The sequence below is a fragment of the Lampris incognitus genome, chromosome 9 (assembly GCF_029633865.1).
Source record: "Lampris incognitus isolate fLamInc1 chromosome 9, fLamInc1.hap2, whole genome shotgun sequence".
In the NCBI taxonomy this organism is placed as follows: Eukaryota; Metazoa; Chordata; class Actinopteri; order Lampriformes; family Lampridae; genus Lampris; species Lampris incognitus.
The window spans coordinates 58,342,265-58,363,424 of NC_079219.1; the positions used below are offsets into that span (position 1 = coordinate 58,342,265).

Here is a 21,160-nt window from a genome sequence, read left to right on the forward strand (position 1 = left end):
GCCGCGAGATCCGTCCAATCACGTCCCGCGGATGGGGCTTAGGGCGGAACCCAAACTCGGGAGGTGGGATTTAGCTACCGTCCATCTTTAGCTAGGGTACAGCGAGATTGTCGAAAAGAAAACAAATTGGAAGTAAAGAAGAGTTTTCGGAATTAGTCTTGGCAATAATTCAGAAAGAAAAAAACGAAAGCCCAGAAATTAGGTAAACGCCGAAAACAAGTGTGGTTCTGTGTGGTCGGGTTGACCCAGTTTCCCTTTTTTTTTCTTCCTTTCCTTAATTGGCTAGCTGGCTAGCATTTTATGCAGTGGCTAGCTAGTTAGCCACGGTTAGCTAGGGGGGGCTCGCGATTAGCAATGGTTCTACTGTATAGCACCCTCCACAACGCAACAGACATTATAAAACGGCGAAATGCGCCCCCAACGTATTGATGCATGAATACAAACTCATTCCACCTTTATGCAGCCTGGTTGCTGCTTTGAAACGGTCCAGCTGGTTATCGATCCTAGACCAGCGAGCAGTGGGTTAGCTTGGGAACAGTAGCTGGCTAGGTGGGTAGCTAACGTTAGCTGGCAAGCATGTCAACCTGATGTGCAACGCGTGAAAGTCCACTAAACCAGTCACGTTGCTGAAGTTTGAGAATTTGACGACACGGGTCTACTCTGCCTGTGCTTGGATATTGGGAAGCGGCCAGCTGGTTATCTATCCTAAACTAGCTAGCAGTGGGTTAGCCCAGACACAGTAGCTGGCTAGTCGGGTAGCTAACGTTAGCTGGCAAGCATGTCAACATGATCTGCAACGGGTAAAAGAGCCCTAAATCATTCACGTTGTGGAAAGTTAATGATTCGGCCAAACTGTCTGTCTGCTCTGCACGATGCTTGGGTGTTGGGAAGATACTTCAGGTCGACAATTCTCACGATGTGTAATTGGCCAACTGCAAGCTTGCTGATATTAACGTCAGGTCCATCCTTTGTAAACGGAGACAGATGAAATGAGGGCAGATGTCTTTTGTTCCGTGCACCCTTTTAAAGCATTCTGTCCTTTCTTTAGCTGACTTTGTGACAGACGGAATGTGGACAGTCTCGTAGTCAAAGCCATGGCTGACAAGAGAAAACTTCAAGGTAAGAGCCCAAGTGAGGCTGTCATTGATGGTGCTATAAAAGATGCATGCCAAAATTGGAATTACTCTCCACTTTGTAGAGAGATTGAACGCTGTCACCTGATGTGTTGCTCCTCTCGAGAGATAAGTGTCGAATCACTTTGGAGTAGCTGGGTTTATGTGCAGCAATTCAGGAGCCTGTGTTTCACCTCTACAGGTGAAATCGACAGATGTTTGAAAAAAGTAGCTGAAGGTGTAGAACAGTTTGAAGATATTTGGCAGAAGGTGAGACAGTGTTTACATTTTGTTTTGTTGTGCAGCCAATACGATATGTTAATGCCAAACTTGACATGTAACCCATTTGACTGCTTTCAGCTTCACAATGCAGCCAACGCAAACCAGAAGGAAAAATATGAGGCGGACCTCAAAAAAGAGATTAAAAAACTACAAGTAAGGCCAATGAATCTGATGCTCAGTTTTTCACAATGCCTGTTGTTTTCACTCTTTAAAAACTTTTAAGTGCAGTTGAAATTTGCAAGTGATTTTTTTCCCCCCTCAATTCTCTCACCAAGCGACTGAGAGATCAGATTAAAACATGGCTGGCTTCAAACGAGATCAAAGACAAAAGGCAGCTAGTTGAGAATCGCAAACTTATCGAGACGGTAATGCTCTCCGTTCTTTCCTTTCAGGCGGTGTTTTTCTGTGAAAACAATTGAAAGTTAGAAATCCCAGCAATTTTCTTAAAAACCCTGTTGTGTCTTTTGCTCAGCAAATGGAGCGGTTCAAGGTGGTCGAGCGAGAAACAAAAACCAAGGCCTATTCTAAAGAAGGATTGGGGCTGGCCCAGAAAGTGGATCCAGCCCAGAGGGAAAAGGAAGAAACTGGACAGTGGCTAACGGTAAGATGGTCACTCTTGTAGACCTGGTGTCTCACTTGTTGTTTTCTGAAATGTTCTTCATTGCCTTCCTCTCATATGGATAGAGTGGAGAAAGTAATGCAAGACTTTTTGGACATTTTGCATGATGATGGGAATTGAATGTCAAGTCAGATTTTATTGTTCTCCAAATAAGTTTGTACATACAATGATTATGTCTTCATGGGATGTTCCCATAAAAACATGTCGGTTCAGCTTTTAACTGAAAGGAGCACTTGGTATTTGGCAATGAGAAATGAACAAGGCCTTATACAAGCTGTGGACTCTGGTTTGGACTTTTTGAATTGTGGTTTTATGACCACACACAAGTTGTTTATTGTATGCACTTGGCATAAAGTAAACATTGTTTATCCCCAATGGATACTTGTTGTATTCAAGATTAACAGGTTCTGAAAGTAATAACTGTAGTAAGATACTGATTAAAGAAGAAGGCATGCCATTGGAACCAGGTTTTCATAAGGGGAAAATGACTTTGGTGACAAAGGGAAGATGGCTGTAGTTGTTGTCAGTCTCACATATAAAGTTATAAAACCCTTTGACTAACAAACCGCAAGGGCTGTGGTAAGCTTTATCAAAGAGAGGAATGATTTTCATGATGCAGAGTGCCCGTTAGTTTATCGATATCAGTCAAATGGCCTGAGCGTCTTGTATCATAGCACGGCTAAACACTATGCTGCACTGCTTCCTTGGCCTTAATGGCCAGAGCACACTCTGAACAAAGAAGCAGATGCTGTGGGAAAAAAAACAAAACTAATTTACACTTGTTTTACAGTTTTTTATGGAAAAGATTGAATTTTAAAAAAGCCCTTTCATTCACTTTGCATTTCTGACCTCTTTTCTTACCCTCCAGAATACGATAGACACTTTAAATATGCAGGTGGACCAGTTTGAGAGTGAGGTGGAGTCTCTCTCTGTTCAGACGAGAAAGAAGAAGGGCGATAAAGAGGTAATTGTCATTCTTCCCCTTTTTTAGTTGTATTTTTCAGCACTTGTGCTGCAAGTTCCTCGTGTAGCCTGTGTTGTCAAATGGCACCTGAGATGTGTCGTTTAAAACATGTTTTCATTCTCTCCTGGGTGTCCTGTAGAAGCAAGACCGTATTGAAGAGCTCAAGCGGTTAATTGAGAGGCACAGATTCCACATTCGTATGCTGGAAACCATTTTGCGTATGCTGGACAACGATTCAGTGCAAGTGGACTCCATCCAGAAGATCAAGGATGATGTAGAATATTACATTGACTCCTCGCAGGACCCAGACTTCGAGGAGAATGAATTCCTGTATGACGACTTAGATCTGGAAGACATCCGTGAGTAGAGTATGAAGGCCTGTGGGTGGCATAAGGAGGATGCTGTCATAGGTTGTGGGGTTTAAACTGTGGCATGACTCACGAGGCTAACCATTGGCAATTTTGCAAGTCGGTATAATTCTTCTTTCTTTATGTGGAGAATGGGTCGGACCTCCTCCACTAAGGCCGATTTGTAAAAGGCGCTTGCAAAAGGCTCCAAAATGTGGACCAATTATTCACCGCTTTGGACACTTATCTCAGGCAGTAGTTCTCAATCTGTTTTGGATTCTGCCGGGTAACGAATTATGTTCACTTGTGCCAGATCTAAAATCCCCTGATGAGATGGCTGGAATACTTGACACAACAGGTGAACATATATGTAACTATCTGTATAGTATCGGTATTAGTACTGGGGTTTTCTGAGGACTGGACTGAGAACCACTGATCTAAGTGATCTACTTATTTGAGGTGTGGAGAAGCTGAAATATAAACAATAGTTGCAACAGAGACCAAGTCATTAATCTTAGAACATGGAGTAATTTCCAGGTCAACAGCCAACATGCTTGCATGTCTCACCTTGTGCCTGGATCATTTGACTCATTTTTGTATGAAGTGGCTTACTTAACACAGTTATCAGTCATTTAAGTTTTCTTTGGGCTGTCCACTTTTTGTAGTCACTGTAAGTAAACGGGAGGCTAAACCACGTCTACCAAGAGAGAGATCAATGTAATTGAATAGAAAGATGGGTCTGGTTTGTGTGGCTAACTAATGGCATGATCTAAGTTAAAATGTTTTCTCTGGACTTTTTTCCCCTCTCTTCTCATTTTGTCTGGCCTGTAGCTGCAGCACTAGTCGCCACTTCACCGTCAGGACAGGGAAACATCGAGGACGAGATGTTTCTCCACTCCAGCAGCACTCCCACTTCCACCACCTCCTCCTCACCCATCCCTCCATCTCCAGCCACTTGCACTGCCGTGAGTTAATTCAAATCTTACCTTGTCTTGGTGTGACAAAGCCCTTTCTGTGGTCCACGGGTTTAACGTGGCAGTGTAAAGTTATCCCTCCTTACATTTGCTTTCTGTTAACCTTTCATTTAAGTCCCATTATGCCATAATCCACTGACTAGTTTGATGAAAGAACGTTTCAAAAAGTGGATTGTCATGTCAAGGTATCTCCTCTTATAGGAGAACTCAGAGGACGATAAGAAAAGGGGACGGTCGACAGACAGTGAAGTTAGTCAGGTGAGAGGCTCTCATCTGTGCTGTGTCAGTAGATAAACAGCTTAGTGCAACACTCTTCACCCTTGGTCCTGAAGAGTCACGGTGACTGAAGGTTTTCTTGGTCCCGGTCAGGCACTGCTAAGAAACAAACTAATGCTTTTGCTGTATGTGACCAAGGTTGGAGACTACAGAGGTAGATTTACCTACTCCTTCTATGGGCATCCATAGCTAACTGTGATTTACCTCTGCTGCTTATAGACTTATATCTTTCGTTAGTTGCCCTACGGGCATTTTTTTTTCCTTTTTTCTAAAATTCCCGTTTTGATACCTTGTCCTTTCCAGTCACCTGTGAAGAATGGCACCCCCTCCTTATTGTCTTCCTTCTCTTCCTCGACCACCTCCGGCTCCTCCTCATCCTCCTCACTTGTGTCTATGGCGAGTGTCGTCGTGGGCCTCCCTGTGGTTCCCACGAGCAACAGTCTCATAGGAAGCTTCAGTAGTGCGGTGCAGCAACATCAACATCAACCTCCGCAGCAGCAACCTCAGCCACCCAGCCAACAACAGCAGCAGCCACCTCAACAAACAAAACCTTCTGCCCCCTCAAACAACACCCCCAGCCCGCCCAGCCATCCGACTCTTCCAGCCTCCACCACCTCCTCTCTCCCAACTCCCAGCATACCCAGCTCAGTTGCTCCCATCTCCCAGTCCCAGCCCTCATCAGGGCCTACCCCGGCCTCCAGCTTGGGACTTGGGTTGGGGCTAGGTTTGAGCAAAGTTGGCATGACGGGGACCAGCAGTGCCAACCAGATGTCTGGTTTAGGCCTGAGTGGCATGCAGACCCCTTTGAACACAATGGCAGGACTGATTTCGGGTTCTACTCCTGCCCCTTACGCTCAGGCAGCAGCATCAGGAGGCCTGGGCTTGAGCAGCACCAACCAGTCGAGTGTTTCAGCAGAGAGCAGCACCTCCATCTCCGCCTCTGGCTCCAGTGGAGTCACCACCAATGGGGCTGGGACAGGGCTCGGCTTGCTGGGTTCTAGCCCAGCTCACAGCTCTCTGACGGGGGGTATTCTGGGTCTGGTCCCAGGCCAAAACATAGCCCCTGGCACCTCTCAGGTGCCCCCTGTTAGTGCTGCCCCTGGAGGGGTAGCGGGTATGATGGGAGGTAATGGAGGGAACGTCGGAGGGGTAGGGGTGAACTCAGCTGCTGCTAGACCACCAAGTGGACTGAAACAAAATGGAAGCACAAGTATGTTTGTTGAGTTCTTTTTATAAATGTCTAAATGAACTTTTACTGTAACAGCATTTTCGGTTGATATCAACTTCTTACCGTATGTATACCATGTGTATCTTTGTCTGACTTGTCCCTCATCCTTTCCAGGTTACAGTGCCGTAGTGGCAGAGAGTTCCACGGAGTCAGCCCTAAGCACACCTAGCCAATCACAAAACAGCCAGCCCTCATCTCTCACCTCCTCAGCCAGTCAGCCGTAGGTGTTTGGTTGTCCAGTTCAGGTCACAATCAAGTTGATATCCTGCAAAGTATTCTAAACCTGTACTTCTCTCTGTCTGTGTCTCTCTTTCTCTTTCTCTCCCTCTCTGTCTCTCTCTATTTCTGTCTGCTGTTGCAATTCTACCTATGTGGCGCAGGATGGACAATGGTCCGAGCTTGATCAGCTCCATCACCCTGCCCCCGAGCTCTCCGTCCCCTTCGTTTTCAGACAGCACGCCTGGAGGAGGGAGTCTTCTCAATGGGCCCCATTCTTACACACAAGCTTCTGAGGGCCTCAAGGTGAGGCAATGCAGGGCATGATCAGTAGAGAGCTAAGAGGTCAGGGTTAGAGCGAGCTGACTTGCTTTAAGGCTACAGTTTTATGGGTAGTTCTGCTTTTCTAGAGGCCTGTTAATTGTCTTGTGGGGGATTTTTTTAAGTGATTCCCCAGGAAGCACTCTCAGCCAGAATTGCAGGTGGTGTAAACAAGCCAAATAAACAGTCAGGTGTTGACACCAGCTCCTTAAGCCTGCTTAAAGGGAGATGTGCAAGCTTGTTGAGGCCAAGAGATGATTGTGGGGTTGTGAAATGATGTCACTGATCCTGCTGCTCTGAAATAGCTTTATTGATGACCATGAGGCAGATTTCTGGGCCCAAGCTTTACAGGAAAGACTATATGTGAGTCTCAGAATTCTTTTCTGGATAGTATGTTAGAACCTCCCTGGCAAGCATTTACACTGTAACGACAGTCATTTTTTTTGCTAATCAAGCAATATGAACAAATAGTGTAGGACCACATTTCACACTCTCAATGGGGGAAAAAAACCCTATGCTTAAAGTGATTGCATTTTTATCAAAATAGTAGGCAACTCCACTGAAACATCTATAGTTTCCGGTGTACAATGAGCCCCTATTTGTTGGCTGGGTTGGATAGTGTTGATATGCTTAGCTGTGATAACGTTAGAATAACCTGTAGAGGCCTTTATTCCTAGCTCCCCACAGACCACCGTCACATACTGAGGGAGTCCAGAGTGACAGCACAGGCAGCAGAGCCACCAGGGACCATGGCAACAGCCACTAACACACGAAAGAGAAAGCAGTGTCAGGTAGAGACCCAGATACTTACAAATATACATACCTGCAATCATATCGCACGAAGATGGATTCATAACCAATACATTCAGGAGCCCACGCACACAGTGATGCGTTAAATAGAAGTCTTAATTTTCAAACAATGTTCAACCAACCAACCAACCATGTCCCATTCTTGTCAGTACATATGCCAAGACAGAAATGTTGGGTGGTTTTTAGATCTTATGGAAAAGGAGCTTGTAAGCCTATGGTAGCGATGAAAACGTATAATGTCTCGAGTCAGCTGAGTTCGTGAAAATTGCCTTCTTAAAACCGTCTTGATTTAATCCTAGTTCAGGTTGTAGTGCATTACTGTGGCTGCCTGCGGACGTTCTAGCTGTAGACAGGAAGAGTTTATTTCATCATCAGATCATACAGCTGATGGGAGTACATGCAATGCCATGCATGTCAGACAGTGGCTCTACTTGTTAATAGTTGAGTTTGAGAGTTTAATAAATAAATAATTTGTTACCATGGTTTTTGCCCTTTCCAGTTGTCTTCACCTTCTCACACACTCTACAGTATTAATAACCTTGCGATTCCTTTCTTTTTTAAAACTTTCTTCTCACTCTCTCCTTCCTCTCATGTCTTGTCTCCCTCCAATCTCCCTCTTTAGGCTCCAGAGCCTCTTAGTTCCCTGAAGGCAATGGCTGAGAGGGCGGCCCTTGGAACAAGCTTGGATGGAGAGATCCCCAACTTACACCTAACAGACAGAGGTCAGATTGATCGGCTCTTACCTTGTAACCTGGCTAGTCACCGAACTCTTTGTTGGCCATGAGTTGATCAGTGACTAGCCACCAAGGTAGCTTTATCCTGCATTAATGTTACATCATAGGCTGTGAGGCTGTTATTCATAGTAAGTTGTAGTCACAACTGTTGAATATTAAGTTTGTAAATCACTTACTTGCAAGAGGCCAATAACGAGGCAAGGAATATTGTTGCAGTTATGAAAGAAGCAACAAATATTCTTATGTCTTTAGGTAAAGAGGTTAGAGCCAGGCAAAAAGCTTTTCTTTTAACAAGAGTGGAACAAGGTCAGGTTTGAGTAGAACAGAAAAGAGAAGTGAAGTGTTGACTGTCCATGTTTCTGATCCAACTTGTCCTGCTTCTCTTTGGTCTTTAGATATCTTCTCTGGTTCATCTGCAGCCCCTGGCACCCCGGCAGCTCCCCAGCCATCCCCGTCGGAGGTCAGCATACCCCCCTCGCTGGGGGTGTGTCCACTCGGTCCCACACCTCTCCCCAAAGATCAGCTCTACCAGCAGGCCATGCAGGAATCTGCATGGACACACATGCCTCACCCGTCTGATTCTGAGAGGATCAGGTAATTGGACCACGGATTTCATAGCTCAAGGCTGACACTTCATGTTTGTCTATTTTTTCCTTTTTAGATTTTGAATTGGAAGATAAGCAGTCGCGATGGTACGTCCATTACTTTACCGACAGAAGGTTCCTGCAGTTGTTTAATCACATTTTACTAATGTGTGTCTGTCTCACAGGCAATACCTGATGAGGAATCCATGCCCCACCTTGCCCTTCCATCACCAGATGCCACCTCACCACTCTGACTCAATAGAGTTTTACCAGAGACTGTCAACAGAAACCCTCTTCTTCATCTTCTACTATTTAGAGGTAATACATATCCATTGACTTTGAAACCTGTACCGACACAAATTATGTCTCATTAGCTTTTCCTTTGGTTTCCATTCCACCTATTTAACTCATGAACTAGGGCTGGGTGATATGGACAAAATCAAATATCATGATATCTTTGATCCAATACCTTGATATCGATATTATGATGATGTTGTTGTAGGCAGGACTATTGGTGCTCCCATAAGATATTTATTTACCTTCGAGAGATTTTTGATTAACAGTCATTACTAATGTGGATATAATGACCAAAGGTAGAAACAGCTACAACAGTCTAACAAGACTGTTCAGAAAATTTCATCCCTTTACTGTAATGCAACCTTTTAAACCAGGAAAAGACAACACTTATACCATATCACAAAGTTACAATATCCAAAATCCCAGACAATATCTAGCCTTCTATTATGATATCAATAAAATATTGATATACTGCCCAGCCCTATCGTGAACTATTCCTTTTTTTCCCCTCTGTAACCTTAACCCTTCTTTCTTTGACTTTTCCTTTCGCAGGGCACCAAGGCTCAGTATCTGTCTGCCAAGGCTCTGAAGAAACAGTCCTGGAGGTTCCACACCAAGTACATGATGTGGTTCCAGAGGCACGAGGAACCCAAGACTATCACTGATGAGTTTGAACAGGTGGACCTCCATCACAGTTCAATTCCATTCTGACGTTTGCCTCTTCTCAAGGGAGAAAGTGGCTTAAGCTGACATTCACACAGTTGCGTGTAAAATGCACCTGTCTACACCCAGGTCATCAGCACTCTCCACTGGCTAGCACGGCATTTTTTTTCTCTCCCCCCTCAAGAAAACGACCGTTATTGAATGCAGCACAATGTTGCCAGTCTTGTTGGCAAGAGAATAAAAACGAAACGTTTTCTTTGCGCTCTTTTCTTGCATAGCACAGCTGCTAAAACCAATCAAAACACTGCAGAAGAGTGTTCATGTCCCAAATTCCACAAAACCTAAATTAATGATCGCAGTAGATTGTAGTGAGTGGTCCGTGAGAGCTGTTTGTTTCAGCGCTTGCAAGTGATGTGATCTGTACTCCGCAAGCAGTGACGTTTTATTGCGTTTCTGTGTGAATGGGCAGTGAGAACACGCACATTTTGTTTTGTGATGTCTCCATTACCACATTGCTGTCAGTTAGTCGGTTTTGCGCTGGTCATATTACCTTTCTTAATGTGATTGTTCCTCCTACTCTGTTCCTCCTCTAGGGCACTTACATTTACTTTGACTATGAGAAATGGGGCCAGAGAAAAAAGGAGGGGTTCACCTTTGAGTATAGGTACCTTGAAGACCGAGACCTGCAGTGACAAACAAGAGGGATGCGCAAGGAAGGAAATAAAGAGAGAAAACGTGCTGCTGTTGACATTCCGAGACTGAACTCCATGCTGTGGATAGAGATTGTGATGTGTAGTAGAAGCCCTCTCCTATAATGGAGAACCGGTGTCTGTATAGGCTGCATCTCACATGAAGCCCCCGCTCCTCCATGTATGTGCGTTACTTTTGACCATCGGCCCTGTGGGCCTGATCAGACGCAGCGCACCGCATGGGGCTAAAAGGGTATCATGTGAGATCTGCGTTTGTGCCTGTCTGTGTGCACACTCAGTATGTGGCATTAGGAAAGCCTACCCCATGCATGTTTCTCATGTTATGTTTTGTTTTATTTTTTTTCCGTTTCAACAAGATTCTATGTACCACCTACCCAACATGAGCCTGGAACTCTTTGACTCGACACAAAGCAAACATTGAATTCGACTGAAGTAAAATTCCCACTTATTTACTGTAATTTGGTGGTTTAGAATGGGGAAGTACAGTGAACATTTTAAACATGGTGTGTAGGAATGGCTTCTTTTTAAGACCCTATGATGCCTGTTGAATATGGTCACTATTAGAGATAGTGAGCGATTATCAATAGTTTTATTGATATTGTCTTGGTCGATTTAAACACTGATTGAGAATGACCACAGGGCCTCTCCCTGTGACAGGGAAAGAGTCCTTATTGGACATGGATTAAATTGCTATGCAATTGAACTGGTCTCTGACTCCCTCTCTCTTTACAAATAAAATGTTTTTAAGTTTAACTGTACAAGAAAATGCATCATTGTGGGGCATTCATGTTTGTGAGAAATTAATAAAAGTTGTAAAATAAATCTTAAAAATAGCTGAGCGATAAATCTGACGTGTATGATTCGTGTATGATGGAGGAACTCGTTCACCCTCAAAGCAGACCCAGTGAACAGGCCATTCTCAGTGTTGTGAATGTAATTGTGACCGGATTCATTCAACTGAACCAAATTACCTCATAATCCCCTCCCAAAAGGTAATCATGTCAGTATTTGTTCACAGAAATACGAGTTTGGCTTAAGTCAACCCCCCCCCTCCTGCTTTTAAGGTTTTATACTCTTATTCTTTTGAAGTTACCTCATCTAGGTCATTTACTATCCGTTGTTCATTTTAACCACCAGTAGTGAAAACCCTACTGGGTGAAACGGTGAATGTGCACTGATATACTCTGTTTACATGTGGGGTATAAAGCATGTACCAATGTCTTCTGAAAAACCTGGTGGTGGATTCAACCTGTAGGAGGGGTGAACTCCGAGGGATGCAACATCTCATCTGCCTTGACTGTTTTTGTGCTCTCCTGTAGAACTATGGCAGAGTTTACACTGGCACGACAGATCCTATCTTTTCCTCGATTTACAAAAAGAAAAGGAAAAACTTACTTTTTTCCGTGTAAAGGCGATCGTGAAAAGGTCAGATCTGTGCTACAGTTAAAAGTAGATTTTATGTTGTGTAAGCGTGAATCAAGTCCTCGACATTTCTAGTTTTTAGGTGGAAAAGATGGGGGGGGAGGGGGGGGAGAAGCAAAGTTAAGAAATATTTGCCTTCTATAGATTCTATTTTTGGGGCTTAAAGAAAGGGAAGGTCACAGAAAATTGCTAAAATGTGAATTTCAACAACTATTTACAATTTTTCTCATATTTACTGGTCAAGGTTCTGCATGGGAGACGTCATAATATGGGGATACAAACAGGATTGTAAAATTTCAATAAATACTTTTCAGAAATCAGTATGCGTGTAGTGTCCTGTCATTTATTTTGGGAAGGCAAACTGCATCTGCAGCTTCCTCGCAGGCCTTCAGCTGAGCTGGCAACTGAATGCTGTCATTTCAGGTGCCAGCCATAAGTGGACATCTTGCTTTATAAATAGAAACAGACTTAATTTTCATACCTCCCAGCCACTGGGTTGACATATTAGAGGCCGTCCTCTACTAGAAGGTCACAGGCGTGTCCCTGAAGTTGCTAATGGCCACAGAAGTATCGTGTCCTTTCAATATGGAAGGACCTGTAAAATATGATTAATGCACACTATATGTGTATTTGTTTCTCCTGTATGTCCTGTATTTTGTTTTTTTTCCCCTCTCTCCAGTTACTACATTTACCAGGATGCTTTGCGGCGTAAAGAGTCCCGCTGTTGAGGTGAATTTTGTGATGAGCCAATCATTTAACGTGTTTTTATTTGAATTTTGTGACGAGCCAATCATTTAACGTGTTTTTATTTGAATTTTGTGACGAGCCAATCATTTAACGTGTTTTTATTTGAATTTTGTGACGAGCCAATCATTTAACGTGTTTTTATTTGAATTTTGTGACGAGCCAATCATTTAACGTGTTTTTATTTGAATTTTGTGAAGAGCCTGTAGAGCCGAAGGAACGGAGAAGACCGTAGGTTCACACTTTAGCCGTGTAGGCAACTTTCTTTAATCCACGGTAAATCAGAGAGACAACCAAACCACAGCTCGACTGAGCGGAGGTGGCAAGAATAATCAGAAAACTGGCTGGACAACCATAACTTAACCCTGCGTTAACCTGCCAGGGCAACCATGACTTAACCCTTAGTTCCTGGGTTGAATTCTGTCCCCAATACGTGTCCACCACAAGCCAATCATAATTCGTTAACGCGCTGCAGCCGCGAAAGAGAGGGAACTGGGCACGTCCATGACTGGACCTGATCTAACCCCGCCGCCCTGGATTCCGTTTGGCTCTGCGTCACCGCCGTTTCTTCGCGGAGACCATGTATAGCTTGTTTTGTGTACATCCTTGTTCCTCCTGCCTTTTTCTTGTTCGGTGACTTTGAGCTAGTTAGTGTAACCGGTTATTTTCTTGCCCGGTGCGGGTTTCCATACGAGGTGTACTGCGCCACAAGGCGGCATCACTAACCGCTCGGCTAAAGGGTCAGACCCGTTAGCTAGGGGCTAACGTGTCTTATTAGTAGTTTACAGTCGTCACCCTCTCCCCGGAAGCGCGCCCTCGCGCTTTGTTCTTCCCGCGCTCCGAAGAGACTTCTGAGAATCTGCACACTTCCGGATCCCGCCGCTGCCACCAATGTAACCGAGGGTTTGTAGATGTCGCCTATACTGTATGAAACTATAAAATAACATACGGAGGTTCCACTTTCACACGAGGACCACTTTATTTGGATTCTCCCCCCCCCCAACCGAACTCCACAGCCACAACACTGCGTACAGCACTTCCGCTCTCTCTTCAGCCTTCAGAATAAGAGCTCAAGGCATGTACTGTGGCAACAGCTTATAACAGGAACTTCAAATCACCAACAGGCAAGTCCAGAAAAATAGGTTACACTAGCTAGCTAGCCAGCTAGCTACTGGTGTTAGCTAACTGGCTACGGTGTTAGCTAACTGGCTAGCTGACGCTACAAGTTAGCACTGCGGGACCCTGACAAGTTTGCTAACCGCGGCGAGCTAGTTCTGTTTCCCCTCAGAGGGATCTTCTGAGTTCGTGAGGAGGAGCGGACTGTGGCGGGCTTGATCGCCCCCTTGGCGGCGGTGCTCACTGGCCTAGCTTCGGCTGCAGGCCAGGAGATAGCTGGGGGAGGGTGACGGTTCCCAGGCTCCTGGACTGAGCGGAGGCCCACGTGTGAGTGGCCTACACTTGCACTGACGGACGCACGCACGGTCGGCACCCTGAGCTCCGGGAACGGAGGTAAAACCATCGGTCCGAGGAGCGAGCGGTTGAAGTGGCCTCGGTGCACCAGCGGCAAGCGCCTGGTTTATAATATCTACAGCACTTTGTGGTTTTTCTGAAGGGAGTTGTTTGTTTTCTTTTGGTTTATTTTACATCACTTTGAGATAGAGAGAGCCACTTTGCCACCTGGGGGTGAACATTGGTTTCACCCTCCGCTGTCAAATATATTGTTCATCTCCCATTAAAGCCAGTCCGCCAAACCTGCCTGCTGGGTTAGTGGGGCCCTCTTCTGAGGTGCCTGTCCAGATAGAAGGGATTTATACTAAAGATCTTCTTGATAATGGTTCTCAAGTTGCCATTTTATACCGTAGCTTTTACAGTGCATATTTGAAGTATTTGCCAATACAGCCAGTGGAAAACCTGGAAATATGGGGTTTGAGCGCTCGCAAATACTCATATAATGGATACCTGTCTCTCAAGCTTGAGTTTATTGAAGCTGTTGCTGGAGTGCCTCAGGTGGTAGACACTCAGGCCCTTGTGTGTCCTGACCCTCTGACAGAGGAGGGGATAGCCATTTTGGTTGGCACGAACACTCGCTTAGTGAGGAAGTTGTTTGAGTCTTGTCAAGAACAAGCAGGAGACTGGTTTCTTAGCACTCTGACCATACACCCTATGATACGAGAGGCTTTTGAGTCCATTAAACAAACAGGTGTCTCACAGGATGACATGGACAAGCATGGTATGGTGTGGTGTGGTTCACCAAGCATAAACCAGCTGTCTTAAAGCCAGAGCAGGTGCTGCAGCTCTTAAGGTTGCCTAAGTTTCCTGGTAAGTTGAATGAGTCTTTGGTGCTTATAGACCAGGCAGTTGCGACTGATGTTGTGTCTGCTCCTGAGTTGCAGGTGACGCCTGAAGTTCATCCTGTCTCTGCTGTGTCAAACCGACACATTACTGTGACAGTGAGGAATGTTTCTGCCAGGGGAGTGCTGGTGAAGCGGGGAAGTCCCCTTGCTCACATATTCCCTGTGGACTTGGTGCCACAGATTCCATCCACTAGCACAGCGTTTCTCAAACCTCTCTTGGAGGACCACTTGTCCTGCATGTTTTAGATCTCTCCCTGCTCCAACACAGCTGGTTTAAATTATCAGTTTTGTTACTAGGCAGCTTCAGGAGCTCTTAACGAGTTGATCATTTGAATCAGCTGTGTTGGAGCAGAGAGAGATCTAAAACATGCAGGACAAGTGGTCTTCCAGGAGAGGTTTGAGAAACGCTGCACTAGCAGCTTGGAGAATACAAGCACACTTTCTTCTGCATCTTTTGACTTTGGTACTTTTCCTATGCCAGAGGAGGCAAAACTGCGTTTGTGTGAGAAAATGATGCAGAGAAGAGAAGTGTTTTCCTGTCATGAGTGTAAGTAGGCTGCTCAAAAAGCACTATGCATGAGATTAGGCTGAACGACTTACAGCCTTTTCGGGAAAGATCCCGACACTTAGCCCCAGCTGATCTGGAGGATGTGCGCAAACATTTGCAGGAGCGCCGGAAAAATTGCATTATTGCCGAATCTAGAAGTCCATATGCTTCACCTATTGTGGTAGTGCGTAAAAAAGTCAGGAAAGGTCAGAATGTGTGTTAACTATCGGACGCTCAACCAGCGGACCATCCCCAACCAGTACACTGTTCCCAGGATCGAGGACACCCTACCTTGTCCCTCAGGAAGCAAATGGTTCACAGTCTTGGGACTTAAGAAGTGGTTATCAGATTCTGATGAGTGAGGCTGATAAGGAGAAAACAGCATTAATTTCTCCTTTAGACTTTTACCAATTTGAACGGATGCCTTAGGGTATTTGTGGTGCACCTGCCACGTTTCAGAGAGTCATGGAACGGACTGTCGAAGATATGAACTTCCTGGAAGTGCTAGTGTACTTGGACGACCTGATTGTTTTTGGAGCATGAGGAGCACCTTTTGAAGGTTCTGGACAGGTTGAGAGATGAAGGTCTCTTTAGATAAGTGCCAGTTTGGTAGGACTTCTGTGAACTATGTTGGACATGTTGTTTCACAAGCTGGAATAGCCACTGACCCTTCCAAAATAGAGGTTGTGGTTTCTTGGCCTTGGCCTCAAACCGTGACTGAGCTCAGGTCATTTTTGGGTTTCTGTGGTTATTACCGTCGCTTTGTGAAGGGTTTTTCGACATTGTGCCAACCCCTGAATGAGCTGCTGCAGGGCTGCCCATCTCGGGTTAAAAAGAAAAATTCGAGTTCACCTGCTGCTGACACCAAGCCTGTCTTTAGGCCCTCTGAACCTTTTGGCTCCAGATGAAGTGACCAGTGTGAGACTGCTTTCCAGGAGCTTAAAACGAGACCGACTCAGGCTGTGGTGCTGGAGACACACAAAAGCCATATGTTTTGCATGTGGATGCAAGCATTGATGGTCTAGGTGGTGTACCAAGAGCAAGCTGAGGGTTTGCGTCCTGTTGCTTTTGTCAGTCGCGGTCTTTCTCCGTCAGAGAGAAATTATCCCCAGGACCCCAGGAAGAGTATGGGGATCTAAATAAACAATTAACAATAAATTATTTGGCTCACAAGCTTGAGTTTTTGGCTGTGAAGTGGGCGATTGTTGATCGACTGCATGATTATCTTATGGAGTCACTTTAGAGGTTAGAACTGACAATCACCCTCTAACCTACATAACCAAGTCAGCAAAACTGGATGCCACTGGTCACTGTTGGCTGTCAGCATTATCCACCTACAGCTTCAGTCTGAAGTATAGGCCAGGGCAATGGAATATTGATGCAGATGCATTGTCTAGACGCCCTCGTGCCAGTCATTTCTCGGATGATGAGTGGCAAGAAATTCCAGCCCCTGGGGTGTGAGCTATTTGTCAGGTTGTGTCCACACAGAGAGCAGGTTGTCCCTCTTATCCACGTGTTGTTGATCAGATAGGTAGTCATGTGTCAGCTATTCCTAAAGCATACTGTCATACCGCTGCTTTAGCGACTGATCAGTTGCCTACATTTAGTTCTGGTGAGCTTCGAGATGCTCAGGAGAATGATCCTCTTATAGGAGAGATATGGCAAGCTATCAATCAGGAGAAAGTAGCCAGCAGCATCCAGACTAAGCACCCAGACATTAGGATCCTGAAAAGGGAGTGGGAAAATTTGTCCACTGACAAAGGGTTGTTGTACAGGACAATTAAACAGGGTGACCAGCGTGTGAGACAACTGGTGCTACCTAAGAAATTTTACAGCCTTGTTTTGAAGTTGCTGTATGATGACATCGGCCACTTGGGGTTTGATAAGTCATATAATTTGGTTCGTGACAGATTTTACTGGCCCCGTATGAAACTGGAAGTGGAGAAATATTGTCGGACTTGTGAATGCTGCATCCAGAGGAAAACACTTCCTCAAAGAGCTGCTCCTCTTTCCCACATTCAGAGTTCTGGACCTCTGGATCTGGTGTGCATGAACTTTCTTTCGATTGAGCCTGACTCTCGAAATGTCTGCAATGTGTTGGTTGTTACCGACCATTTCACACGGTATGCACAAGCTTTTCCCACTAGGGACCAGACAGCTGTTACTGTAGCAAAGACTCTGTGGGAAAAGTATTTTATTCATTATGGTTTGCCTACCCGCATACACTCAGACCGGTATAGGGATTTTGAAAGTCGATTGATGACTTGAGATGCTGACCATGTTGGGGGGTGAAGCAGTCTAGAACATCCCCATATCACCCACAGGGAGACCCCCAGCCTGAGAGGTTCAATAGAACCTTGCTGGATATGTTAGGCACTCTTGAGTCTTACCAAAAGTCGAAATGGAGCCAGCACATTACGCATCTGGTACATGCATATAACTGTACTCTTAATGAGGCTACTGGGTACTCACGCGATTTCCTAATGTTTGGTAGGGAAGCCTGACTCCCTGTAGATGTCTGCTTTGGTGTTTCAGCAGATAACCTGTCATCTTCTTGACATTTGACATATGTGACTAAGATGAAGCAAGAGTTGCAGGCTGCTTACCAGTTAGCTCAAGCCTCTGCCGATAAGATGAATCAGAGTAATGCAGAAAGGTATGACCAGCAAGTCCGCTATCATAGTTTGAGTCCTGGGGATTGGGTTTTGATTTGAAATCTGGGTCTGAAGGGAACACACAAGCTTGCAGATAGATGGAGCTCTTGTCCGTATGTAGCTGACAGTCAGTTGTCATATCTGCCTGTGTACAGACTAAGGTCTGTTGACGGTACAGAGCCAGTCAAGGTGATGCACCGTAACCATATCTTGCCTTTGGGACAAGAGGTTAGACTAGGTCTTGTGGTTGACACCATACCAGCTCCATGTCCTCAAGCTGTGAGGCGTGGAAAGGCTAAGGAGAAGCGTAGAGCTGATGAGCCTGAAATACCGCCTCCTGTAGTTCATAGAGACTGTTCTTCAGATTCTGAGGCTGAGTTTGGCTGTTATGCTGAAGATGTAATACCGAACACCCCTCAGGTGACTAAAAACACACAGAATGCTCAGCCTGTACGGGAGTCAGATTCCACTGAACCTAGTGACTCCACTGCACCTAGTGACCCTATTTGACTCCACTCACCTCTTAATGTACTTACAGTTCCCTTAGAGGCTGAGCTCCCTGTCAGTCCACTTGGGACAGCTGAGGTTGTAGAGGACTTAGTACCTGTAACCGAGGACTGTAGCTTTCCTGACACTTACCCTGTAGCTCACTTTGATGTAGGTCCTTCAGACTTAGTGCCTCCTGTAGTACGCAGGTCGAGCAGGGAGAGGAAGCCTACTGACCATTTGACTTATGGCAGACTGGGAGTGCAAAGTAGGAACGGTGTAGTAGCATCACGGCATTGTGGGGTTCACCTAGCAACTTTACTCACATTTCCTTGATAATTAGAATAGTTCTCATGCCTGGTGGTGTAACTCACAAGCTCTATGTAACACCTGTACACATAGGCCTTCACTTGTGCCATGCACTACGCCTGCCATTACACCCATAGTCAGTTTTTGAGTACTAGACAATGTTTGTTGTTTTGTTTCATCTTATTACGTATGTGACCCAGCATGGGGGCATGCTGTATATTTGTTAGGGGGAGAGTGTAAGGACCTGTAAAATATGATTAATGCACACTATATATTTTTTTCTCCTGTATGTCATGTATTTTTTTTCTCCAGTTACTACATTTACCAGGATGCTTCATAGTGTAAAGAGTCCCGCTGTTAAGGTGAAATTTTGTGATGAGCCAATCATTTAACGTGTTTTTATTTGAATTTTGTAAAGTGCCAATCATAATTTGTTAATGCACTGCAGCCGTGAAATTGCGGAGGAATCTGGGAGTCCGGGTCGACACTCGGGAGAGAGAGGTGACTTGTTGTACTGCTCTGTGTCACCGCTGTTTTGTTTTTGTGGAGACCAGGTATAACTTATCTTTGTGTACACAGGCCCACAAGTGTAAAACAGCGCTGGTCATCCGGATCATCCTTCCTCCTCGTGCATTTTTCTTTTTCTGTGACTTTGAGCTAGTTAGCTAGCTACTGGTGTTGGCTAACTGGCTAGCTGACACTCCAAGTTAGCACTGCGGGACCCTGACAAGTTTGCTAACCGCAGTGAGCTAGTTCTGTTTCCCTTTAGAAGGATCCTCTGAGTTCGTGAGGAGGAGCGGACTGTGGCGGGCTTGGTGGCGGTGCTCACTGGACTTGCTTCTGCTGCAGGCCAGGGGGCAACTGGAGGGTGACGGTTCCCAAGCTCCTGGACTACACTTGCACTGACGGACGCACACACGGTTTGCACCCTAAGCTACGGGAATGGAGGTAAAACCATCGGCTCAGGGAGCTGACATCGGTCCGAGGAGCGAGCGGTTGAAGTGGCCTCGGTGCACCAGTGGGCCCCAGCGGCAAGCGCCTGGTTTATAATATCTACAGTACTTTGTGGTTTTTCTGAAGGGAGTTGTTTGTTTTCTTTTGGTTTATTTTATATTACTTTACGATAGAGAGAGCCACTTTGCCACCTGGGGGTGAACATTGGTTTCACCCTCCGCTGTCAAATATACATCATGGTTTGATTTATTTTGTTTATTTCATTTTATTCTCTATAACTATTATCAATTAATAAATCTACTTTTCTGTTTAATTATATCTTGGGTGTATTGGCTGCTCATTTTAACTGGGTAAGTGCAGGGTCAATGTGCTCAGTAATATAGAACGCCACGGCTTGATAGAAATTGCGCACACACCTATAGGATGATAGGTATCCATTACCAGCGTTAGAATATTTCTAACTTAAATTCTGGGGAAATACATAATATACTAGCTTAATTGTGGGTGTAGTATTTCCGCAGTGGAGGCGCCGCGCTACTTAATGTGTTATATTTCCATTCAAGTTTTTCTTGTTATACTTTTTTTCAGTCACATGTAATAGGTACCTATTTTAATAATAACACTGGCCTAGTGACATTCAGGGCTGGACAGGAATTTCAGCAATTTCACCATCGACCACTGAGAACCTAGGATCCTGTTTTGTTTTGGGGGTTTTTTTAATATAAGAGTGTGACTCCTGTGTGCATTATAACACCAGGTAAAAAGGGGTTACAAATATATGAAAAAAAGGACAAGAGACCCATCCTTCATCTGAAAGACAGGTTAAATCTGCCATTGAAATTGATACTGGAACCCCACCAGCTCCAGGGGAGCTGTTCTGTATAGTAAATTGTGAATAAAATGGGGGTGACTAAGTAATTAAGTAATGTCTGGCTTGTATTTACGAGCGGCAGTAGCTCAGGAAGTCGAGCAAACTGCCTGCTAACTGGACGGTTGCCAGTTCGATCCTCAGCTTCTCCTGGCAAAAAAAAAAGTCAAGGTTTCCCTGAGCAAGACGCTTAACCCCTAGCTGTTCCCAGGTAGCTGGTAGTGAAACCTCCATCGGTGTATGAGGGCGTATGCACATGTGGCTGAAGGTGAGGTGGTCGTTGTAAAAGCGCCTCGATTGGCTGGACAAGCCTTATAACAATGTTTTGTTTTGACATTTAAATACTTTTTTTTTTTTCCCTGTTTTTCTCCCCAGTTGTACTCAGCCAATCACCCCTCTATTCTGAGCCGTCCTGGTCGCTGCTCCACCCTGTCTGCCGATCTGGGGAGGGCTGCAGACTACCACGTCTCCTGCGATACATGTGGAGTCACCAGCCGCTTCTTTTCACCTGACAGTGAGGAGTTTCACTAGGGGGACGTAGCACATCGGAGGATCACGCTATTCACCCCCATTTCCCCTTCCCCCCTGAACAGGTGCCCTGACCGACCAGAGGAGGCGCTAGTGCAGCGACCAGGACACGTACCCACATCTGGCTTCCCACCTGCAGACAAAGCCAATTGTGTCT

General features: G+C 45.2%; 1 protein-coding gene across 2 annotated transcripts; it reads left to right on the forward strand.

The window, feature by feature from the left end:
- Positions 1–65: 65 nt before the first annotated feature.
- Positions 66–11,838, forward strand: cnot3a (CCR4-NOT transcription complex, subunit 3a). Of its 2 annotated transcripts, XM_056285961.1 has the most exons (19): positions 66–202; positions 1,049–1,119; positions 1,315–1,382; positions 1,473–1,547; positions 1,670–1,759; positions 1,867–1,995; positions 2,882–2,977; positions 3,117–3,336; positions 4,156–4,289; positions 4,500–4,556; positions 4,878–5,784; positions 5,917–6,022; positions 6,183–6,324; positions 7,017–7,130; positions 7,772–7,871; positions 8,279–8,477; positions 8,653–8,785; positions 9,317–9,442; positions 10,021–11,838. In XM_056285961.1, the coding sequence occupies exons 2-19, from the start codon at positions 1,095–1,097 to the stop codon at positions 10,117–10,119; spliced, it is 2,820 nt and encodes a 939-aa protein (XP_056141936.1). In that variant the 5' UTR covers positions 66–202; positions 1,049–1,094; the 3' UTR covers positions 10,120–11,838. The 2 variants fall into 2 exon arrangements, with proteins under 2 accessions (XP_056141936.1, XP_056141937.1); XM_056285962.1 differs by lacking the exon at positions 7,017–7,130.
- The last annotated feature ends 9,322 nt before the right edge of the window (positions 11,839–21,160 follow it).